Source organism: Macrobrachium nipponense, chromosome 38, assembly GCF_015104395.2.
Source record: "Macrobrachium nipponense isolate FS-2020 chromosome 38, ASM1510439v2, whole genome shotgun sequence".
In the NCBI taxonomy this organism is placed as follows: Eukaryota; Metazoa; Arthropoda; class Malacostraca; order Decapoda; family Palaemonidae; genus Macrobrachium; species Macrobrachium nipponense.
In genome coordinates this window covers 2,483,490-2,493,941 of record NC_061098.1, presented here as the reverse complement: position 1 = coordinate 2,493,941, position 10,452 = coordinate 2,483,490, and the positions used below count along the sequence as shown (strand labels likewise).

The following is a 10,452-nucleotide window of genomic DNA, read 5'->3' as shown; positions in this document are numbered from 1 at the left end:
ATATATATATATATATATATATATATATATATATATATATATATATATATATATATATATATGTGTGTGTGTGGGTGTGTTGGTGGGTGTGTGGTTGTGTGTGTGTGCGTGTGTGTGTGTGTGTGTGTGATGTGTGTGTGTGTGTGTGTGTGTGTGTGTGTGTGTGTGTGTGTGTGTGACTAATGGGCTATTTTCTAGGTCGTAACAATTACGTAAGATTAAACTATTTAATAAAAATATTTTTTACGTTATGACGTCTGGAGATTAAGTCTGTCCAGCATCTAGCGTTTTCAAAAATTATATGATAAAAATGTCACTTTCACCATCTTCCTCCACTATTTCAGTTCTCTGCCTAGTCCTACTGGCCTTATCTGCGTCAACATCAAGTCTGGCAAACAACGTGATATGTAATATGACACCTCTTAATGTGAACGAAAGAACGAGGAATATAAAAGCCAACACAATGAACCTGAGCTTTGAATCATCCCACTAGGATACCTCAAGATACGTAATTTATGCTGTAACGCGCAGGGTACATATTTCATTATATTGCTTCTGTTGTGGAGCAATGAATTACGGCTAACGGCTCCCAGTCACGTCGCTAAGAGGGAAGAAGATGAAGCTGCGAGAATGTAAACAAAAGGAAGTAAGTACGACTGCGCAGCGCCTCTGTTACGTAATAGACATAGTAATCGGCTGCGGCAAGTAAAGTATAAATAGTTCGGCGGTTTCTTATATAGATTTAGTGTGATTGCCAACCAGCATCATGTCAGGTACGTACAAAAAGTAAGGTATTACTTCCTATCGGAAGAATGTAAGCAAAGACAACTGTAGAATGCAACGTTACCTAATACCTAGTAGGTACCTATAGGTATACCAATTAGGTAGGTATTAAATTTGGTTTTAAACAGCGTCGCATTTTTGGACAGAAAAATGTCAAGTTTTCTGAATTTTAGTGTGTGATTTGGACTTTTCTTATGTTCGTTTCGTTCGCTAATGACCCAATGAACGTCACCAAACGTACTTATCCAAGGGTACCATGTCTTTACTCCAGTGCATGACAGTTTGAAAATAGGGTAAACAACCGCGGACGATCCATCGTCATCGCGCTAGCCAGACCTTATTCACTCGATTTTTAATTGGTGAAACGAGAATACAATTACAACTTTAAACATACCATTCCAAAGATTGAAGTTTCGTCAACATAATGTAATACCTAAATGAAAGCCCCATCCGAACTAAAATAAGCATGTGAGCTCTTCGTAAAATATGTTTTCAAGGCAGTTTTGAAATCCAATATGGTAGCAATCGTGTGCCTAGCTGGTCTAACCACAGACAATCCACCATCTTTTCCAGCCTTTCCAGCACTCATTTGAACAATATTAGCGTATAGTATATGTAACGTTTATTGATCTTACTCAAGATTGCAGTTGTAATCAGCACAATAAAACATTTTGTTGCCTATATTAGTGAAAGTATGAAACGTTTTATTCCCAGGGTCATAGTTTGAACTGAATTAATTTTTACCTTGTAATTGGTAGTTTTATCCTTACTGCCATCACAACTGAAACTCCACAGTGCTTATTTGATTGTAATTATACACATATTGGTCTTAATTCACTCCAAATTGCACTTGAACCACGTTGCTGTTCCTGGGTCCTAAGCATTCACTCCACAAACACAGTTACAACAGCAGACGACTTTACTGTTTATGAGGTGCAAAGCTTTATTCCCTTAATTGTTTACTTTACTCATTATTTAGTTTAACTTTACTTCAAAATGTTAATTTAATTCATGTCTATTATCCCCTTTTTGCAACCAAATTAACCCCGAAAAATTACAAATATTTCTGATGTACTTACGAGCAGACGACGCGATGAAAAATGACTCGTTGTTGCCAATCTAGTGGAGCTTCACACATACGCTGATGCATTTACCAACTGTTTTCATGAATTCTAGTTGTCATAGTAATGCAGTAATGATAAAATTGCTGTTATATGTATATATACTACAAATAAATACGCTAATTTCACATATTTCCCTGGTTTTGTGTAAGTCTTATACCCAGTTTAGAGGGTAAACACATACCAATTGACAACACTGATAAACAATTGAAGAGTGCAAAACGCTGCAAAGAATACTGTAGTTCCCTTGGATAAGTTGTGGTCGGAAGTCATGTTTACGATTGTTGTGATGAAAGGGCCCCAAAATCTATGAGTACAAGTGGTGTGCGGATTTAGCACAGGAAATGGGAAGTTTGTTGACACAAGCGATTCCGCAAACATCGAGATGGCGTCAATCTTCTAAACTTTTTTAATTGTAAGTAAAATTTTCGAAAGTGTCATGGGGGTAGTGTGCACTGCGTTGGCCACACTTTTCATTACTCTCTGTTTAAATCTTGAAATATGGCCCTAATTTCTAACTTTGGAGTAAATACTTATTTTTGAAACTTTGAAAGGAGAGTAGAGGTCTTGAGCTCCTGCTATCACTACCAACAACTCATGACTGATGACCATCTCTGGTGTCAGGACGTGTTAAAGTACTTTTTTGGAGGGTGACCAAAAACACGGTAGTTTGTGAGTTGGCCAGTCTAGTCGGTTGTTTACCCTATACAGGCAATGTGATTTGAGAAATTTACTGAGATAATGGGAAATTTGCTTTCATCCCTGATAGGCTGGTACTAAACACTGCAACCCCTCAGTGATGAACGTATAAACATAAAAGACAGTGAATTTCTCATAGTATGTTCTCACCTGTACCATATCATGTATAACATTTCTACATTGTTTAGTAAAAAAATTATATAAATATACTAGTCGACCCCTGCTGTTAGCGGACTCACCTATTTGCAGTGTTTTTCACTGAGAAATATTCGCAGATTACTGTATTTTCATATGATTTTCTTGACTAAATGCACTCTTTGTGATAAAACTATTAGAAAACTCCAGTATAAGCATTTTTAGGCTGTTCTAATTATTTTTAAAGGAGTTTTAAGTATTTGCTGACTTTAGCTATTAGCAGTGGGTTTGGTACACATTCCCCGCGAATACAGTGGGTCTATTGTAGACAATTTCTTTGTGCAGCTATTTCCTTTACATTTACTATCAGTGAGATTAAGTTCCTTAGTTCCTTGTATTTCACTTATAGTATTGTCTTTTCCCCCACCTGAAAACCCCGCTTTGGTTAGTAATTGAGAATACCCCTGAAAACCATAATCATTTTTATTTATCATCATTATAGTTTAAAGGGAGTTGAATAAAGCAAAGGACAAAGAGGAGATTTGTGTTAACTCTCTCTGTCTGGATGGAAATACACAAGAAAGCAATACAGTATATTCAAAGTGTAAATACAATTTAGCCCTGTGTTAACACACCTCAAATTAGGGTAGACTCATAACGGTGAGTTTATTCATCCATTTGTCACGGTCTTTAAACAAAACATAAGCATTGTCGGTTCAAGATGTTTTTTTCTAATGCTGTTGTGGAATTACAGTACTGTAATATGCATGGCATTATGTTCCCGTCATTCAAGACATGAGTACAATGGCTGGTTATATTTAAGATATGAGTACATCTCTTATGTAATGATCTCATTCTCTTCAATGATAATTGATGGCTCTGAAGGGCCATCATTTATTTAACAGAGTAAGAATGTCAAGTATTGTTTTATTTAACTTACACCCTCCATTCCCCTTTTAAGGATATAAAACTGCAATTACTTAGTGACAGTAGTCTTGTCACATATTTTATGACCACTGTTTCATAATGGAGATGAATTCCAAAACCCTTAGTCCACCTTTGATGCCAGGTTTGTAATGAGTGGCTAACGTTAACGAATCCCCTCATTTATTTGTGCTTTTCTCACTGTAAGTGTTACAAAATTTGTTATTGTAAGCTGTGAATCCTATAAGACATCCAATTCGAAAACAAAATGTAATAATGATGTAATACAGCTTTTAACTTACTCTTAAACACTCAAAAAAATATATTCCCATCTAGGGTCATATAACTCTCCATGATTTATTTTTTTCTCACTAATGGCCACAAAAGTGGTCACTTTTTGTTCACATCCATGTCACAATACTATTTAAAAGATATCATAAAATTAAACACAGCACTATTATCTGCAACTCAAATAACATTTAATGCTTATAACCTGTAGGTTTCGTAGGAGCTGATTAATTTTATCAACTTTAACTTGTCTTTTTTACATTAATTTATGAGCTGATTAATTTTATCAACTTTAGCTAGTCTTATTTACATTAATTTATGATCTCCTTATTACGTATACCATATTTATAGTACCATGACACCATCCAACTTAACATTATATCAACCTAACAGACAGCTTGGGTGTCTGCTTGAGAATGATTTTCACTGAGAATATTATCATGCTTCACATAATCTGTATGTGTTTAGCCACAGATTTCACAGACACTGTATTTTAACCTCAGATAGCTTTCCTTCAATTTTAAATCTAATTCATAAACAGAATTCTTGTTGAGTCCTGTAAATAAATCCATGAGTCAATCCCAAGGCAACAAACTTCAAATGTATAAGTGAGTGTAGGATTATACTAGTGAATATATTTTGTTCTAAATGTACTGTATTCAGTATATCTGGATTTTTTTGCAGAGTTTTCTACAAAAAAATTGTATCTTCTGTAATTTATGCTTTATACTGAATTATAAATGTAGCTTATGTTGTAAGGTATTTCTATTGAGGCAGGGAAGCCTCCTACTGAGAATTATCATGTGTAAATGCCACATCTCTGTTTGCTAATCAGTCTATGAAGGTCGCTGCATTAGATTACATTCACTGAGAATATGTCTGATATAATGATGAACAGTAAATAAAAATTTCAAGAACTGAAAGATTTCTGCCATACCATATTTTGTTCTAAAGATATTTCTAATCGCTTTAGATGAATTTCAGATAAAAAATAAACTAATTTTTTGAAAACCTTACATTTTTCAAGTGTGCTGTTAAAGTTAATCCTCTTCAATGCATAAAAAAATTTCTAATTTCCTTAGGCTTTTGTTCACTTTGTGTCCAGTATGTTAAGAGATAGTTCAAGTTTGTAAGTTCATCCTTATCCAGCATATATTGAAAAAATACATATAAAAGAAGGTAAGCAATCCAGTTGAGATGGATGAAGTTATCAATTTACATTCATACTAATACTCTGCTAGATTCTTCTTTGTGATAGATTGTTAATTTTTTTTTATTGGGCCCTCTTCAAACTTTATTTTTCCATGGATAATAATCTAGGTATGCCCTAGATTATTATATGTACTTTTGTAAACATCATGAATATGCAAAACTTTCAAAAAGTAAGGAGAATTAAGATCATTAGAAGGTTACATAATCACAGTAGTTAAGGTTACATAATCACAGTAGTTAAGGTTACATAATTACAGTAAGGTTACATAATTACAGTAGTTAAAAAATGAATGAACAAACACTTTTGTCCTTATCAACCACATATCTACACAGCATTTTTCTTTGGGTAGCAACTGACGGTTTCCCTTTTAATCTAAAATTACTCTTTGGAAAAGGCAGTCATCTTCTGTAACAGATTTAGGTTCATGCAAACTTTATTTAGGATGGTAACTGCATGAAAGTTGATATACTAAATAAAATGCATGGATGGATAGGTGAATAGTGTGCACAGTTGAGAAATATTCTAAAGAATTTATAGTGAATGGTTTCTCCCCCAAGAGATGAGGGTTATCTCATTAAAGCCCTCCCGTTTTGACTGATCAGTAAACACTAAGTTCTCTCTCTCTCTCTCTCTCTCTCTCTCTCTCTCTCTCTCTCTCTCTCTCTCTCTCTCTCTCTCTCTCTCTCTCTCTCCAACCTAGCTCTTAAATGCATGGTAATGAAATGTCAGCAAAAGAAATAATTAAGCAAGGTTCTAATTTATTTTAATCATTTGACAACATTTTACCAGAAGATCATTGCCACTCCCTTTGATGTTTCAATGCTACTTCAAACACAGAAGACTAAAACCCTTATTTTCAAGAACTTATTGATGATAAGATAAATGCTGAGGTTAAGGAAGATAAATACACTTCATAGTCTTTGTGGGAGATATCTTTTTTTTCCTTTTTTTTAGTGGTGACGTCATCTCCTGAGTAAACCCAAGAAACTATAAAAGGGCTCTTCAGTGAGATCAAAAGCATAGACACATAAAAACATTTGCATTTCTGGCAAGCTCATAGATCGGTGAGTCCGTGAAATATTTGTATGTTTCGTCTGAATCATAATTTTGTGGCCTAGATGTGTGCTTAAACTTCATAAATCTGTTTTGATATGTTTGTAAGTGGAATCCTCATTTATCATTACATAGAACTGATGGTTTTAACAAGTCATTGTAAGAATGTAATGAAAGTTAGCTTTTATTTAAGTGGCTTACCAAGCTGTGTAGGCGACAGAGACTTCCCCATTTCCGGAACCACCAGTTACAACACAACAGAGATCTCCAATTTGTTTTCTGCCAGCTCCCAACTAACATGAGTGGTTGTGATGCAAATTTTTCATTATTTTTGTGATATTTTGAGATCTGTTTGCTGAAGTATTAAGTTTTGTGTGGCTTTGTTTTCTATTTTAGTTTGCTTTGGTTAACTCAACCCTTTAACGCCGAAGGGGTATAATAAAAATTGTCTCCCGTATGCCGAGGGGGTCTCAGAAGGAGCGCCGAAGCGGAAAAAATATTTTTTTCAAAAAATCTCAGCACGCTTAGTTTTCAAGATTAAGAGTTCATTTTTGGCTCCTTTTTGTATCATTGCCTGAAGTTTAGTATGCAACCATCAGAAATGAAAAAAATGTCATTATCATATATAAATAATGCGATATATGATAGCGCAAAAACAAAATTTCATATATAATTGTATTCAAATCACGCTGTGAGCAAAACGGTTAAAGCTAACAAGTTAATTTTTTTTTGTATTGTACAATAAATTGCAATCAATTTGGTATATAATACATTGTAAAACAATCAAAGCAACACAGAGAAAATATTATCACCAAATGATGCATGAATTCGTAAGGCGCGGACGTAAAAAAATGGTTTTTTTTTTAAATTCACCATAAATCTAAATATTGTTCTAGAGACTTCCAATTTATTTCAAAATGAAGATAAATGACTGAATATTACTATACTGTAAGAGTTTTAGCTTACAATTGCAGTTTTCAACCATTTCGGACAAGTTAAAGTTGACCAAATGTCGAATTTTCTTATATTTTTTTTATATGCAAATAATTTCAAAAATGAGAAAAGCTACAACATTCAATTATTTTTTGTTGTATTCTACATGAAATTGTGCACATTTTCATATATAAACCTCTATGAAACGCCTAATATGAAATGGAGCAAATATTACGAGAATGGTATGTACGCATTTCGGAGATTTGCGGCGGAGAATCGGCGCGGGGAGGGAAGGAAAGTTTTTTTTTTTAAATTCACCATAAATCTAAATATTTTGCTAGAGACTTCAAATTTGTTTCAAAATGAAGATAAATGACTGAATATTACTAGACTGTAAGAGTTTTAGCTTAAAATTGCGTCACTCAACCATTTCGGTAGTCAAAGTTGACCAAACGTGGTTTTTTTCTATTTATCGTGATTTATATGCAAATATTTCGAAAATGAGAAAAGCTACAACCTTCAATTATTTTTGTTGTATTCTACATGAAATTGCGCACATTTTCATACATAAAACAATGTAACGGCTAATTTAAAATGGTGCAAACATTACGACAATCAGACGAAAAAATTTCTGATTTATTTCGGAAGAGTTACCGCGCGGTCGTAAGGAAAATTTTTTTTTTTTTATATAAATTCACCATAAATCGCAATATTGTGCTAGTGACTTCCAATTTGTTGCAAAATGAAGGTAAATGATTGAATATTACTAGATTATAAGAGTTTTAGCTTACAATTGCGTTTTTCGACCATTTCGGTAGAGTCAAAGTTGACCAAAGGTTGAAATTTTGGCACTTAAAGTTATTTATATGAAAATATTTCAAAACTGATAAAAGCTACAACCATGGGTTGTTTTTAGTTGTATTGTGCATGAAATTTCGCACATTTCCATATATAAAACTTTATATAACGGCTAACTTAAAATGGTGCAAACATTACAACAATTGCACAAAAAAATTTATGATTTTTTCAGGAGAGTTACCACGTGGACGTAAGGAAATTTTTTTTTTCATAAATTCACCATAAATCGAAATACATATTGTGCTAGAGACTTCCAATTTGTTGCAAATGAAGGTAAATGATTGAATATAACTAGAATGTAAGAGTTTTAGCTTACAATTGCGTTTTTCGACCATTTCGCTAGTCAAAGTTGACCGAAGGTTGAAATTTTGGCACTTATCGTTATTTATATGAAAATATTTCAAAACTGATAAAAGCTACAATCATGAGTATTTTTTTTGTATTCTACATGAAATTGCGCACATTTTCATATATAATACTTCATGTAACGGCTAATTTAAAATGGTGCAAAAATTATGTTCAAAGTGACAAAATAACTTCTTAGATGTGTCACTGATACTTTTTAGTGCGATAAGAAAGAAATTCGCGCTTGCGCGCCTGCGTAACGATTGTAAACAAAACAGCGCCTTGATCCGTGAGCTCCCAGCGTCCCCCAAGGCGCGTGATTCAAAAGTTTTCGCCTGGTAGGCCAATAAGTATTTTTCCGCCTATTTAAAAAAAAAAAAAAAAATTTTATTGACGTACCATACGTCCAATCTGCACCCGACAGACAATTTATGTCGACATTTAATACGTCCAATCGGCATTAAAGGGTTAATATGCAATTTTGTCATCAATATGTTAGACTCTAGTTTCTCTGGTTTTCAGTATTGTACCAAAGGGTGTAGAACTAGGCTATTTAAGATTAATTATGATTCGCAATCTTAAGTGCATGAAATGTAGGGGGCAGGAATTCAATAGGGAGCTTATATGCCCTGAATGTTAGGGGTTTCATGACCAGCAATGGAAAGTATTATGTGTATATGTGTGTGTGTGAAGGAGGGAAGGAACCACACTTCATGAAGACACTGCTTATTTTTTCTACACATCATTTAAAAATGAAAGTTAACTACTAAATTTCACCTACATTTACAAGTATTAAATAAAGCCTACAGCTCACAATCTGCCAGTTGAATAGCCCTGTTACATTGGCTACTCTGCCTGAAAAATTTTTCTGCCCAATTCTTGGGGGCACTTCACCACCTCCAGCCCCCCTTGCTCATTTACTCCCTTGGGTGCCTTTTATATATTTATTTTCTGCATGTTTAAAAAGTGGAAAGTGTTGATGCTTCAGTATGCTTTTAAGTGCGTAATATACATATCTTTAAAAAGTACTCTTGTTAGGTCAAGATGTGAATCTTGACACTGTACCTTCCTAGGGTATGAAGTGTTAAAATTATTCTTTTATTTTTAGGCTTTCATGTGAAATAACTTTTTAGAGGCCCACTGGTGAATTAATTTTTGTAAGACCCACTGGTAAGTTCACTTTTCTTATGCCTACCAGTGAATTTTTCCCAGCCCTATCTGTGAATATCCTTGGTTCTGCAAGAAAATTAACTGTTGATTAGAAGTTTATACAGTTGTAGAAATCTTTATCTGCAGTACTTATGGGTATTTTGTGCTTTTGTTTTTACAGTCTGAAGAGAGCAGTGATTGTTATTTTCTCATAAACATCAATCTAATATGAGTTTGATTTCCATTGCAGAGAAAATGATCCCGTTAACGGTGAGAGAAGCCAGACTGTCAGACTGCAAGATCCTGGAATTGTTGATGCGAGAATCTATAAAAGAACAAAAAATAACCGACGTAAGAGGACTGTCATGCCAAGGCAAGTATAGAAAACAGTAACATTGAACAGTTTAAACTTTTACCTCTCTTGTTTTGCTGGCTTTCAAGTTATGAAAACTCCTTTCATAACATCTACCTCTTTCTAAGCCCATTTATCTAATTAAAAGTTTTTCAGTTACAGGCAGCCCTCGGGTTAACCGTGGTATCAGTTAACGGCTATCCGGTTTTACATCGCTTGTCTAGCGACGCTGTTAACTGGAGTTTCGGTGCCAATCTCTGGTTAGCAGCGCCAATATCTAGTTAACAGCAGTGCCAATCTCTGGTTAACGGCACTAATATTTGGTTAGCAGTGTCGTTAAGCAGGTTTTTAGTGCTGTTATCGCAGATTTTCATTTAGCAGCATCGGCTGGGGACGGAACTCCCACTGTTAACCGAGGGCTGCCTGTACTGTGATTTGTATGTTTCTTGGTATTTTCATAATGAGAATTTCAGTGAAGTTTTATCCCCTTTTTTTTTTAATGATTATGTATATTTAAATGGTAATTTATGTCAGTTAGATACTGAACCAAATAGATAAGCTAACAATGGCAAGAAAATAGGAATATTTATTTATACAGT

At 34.2% G+C, this 10,452-nt stretch overlaps 1 protein-coding gene across 1 annotated transcript in view; it reads left to right on the top strand.

Moving 5' to 3' along the window:
* The first annotated feature begins 638 nt into the window (after window positions 1–638).
* The window catches only part of LOC135209497 (thialysine N-epsilon-acetyltransferase-like), a 31,489-nt gene continuing 21,675 nt past the window's right edge, over window positions 639–10,452 (top strand). The window contains exons 1-2 of the mRNA XM_064242152.1: window positions 639–773; window positions 9,752–9,874. Coding sequence (XP_064098222.1) covers window positions 767–773; window positions 9,752–9,874 — 130 coding nt within the window. The 5' untranslated portion in view covers window positions 639–766. The remainder of the gene's footprint in view (window positions 774–9,751; window positions 9,875–10,452) is intronic.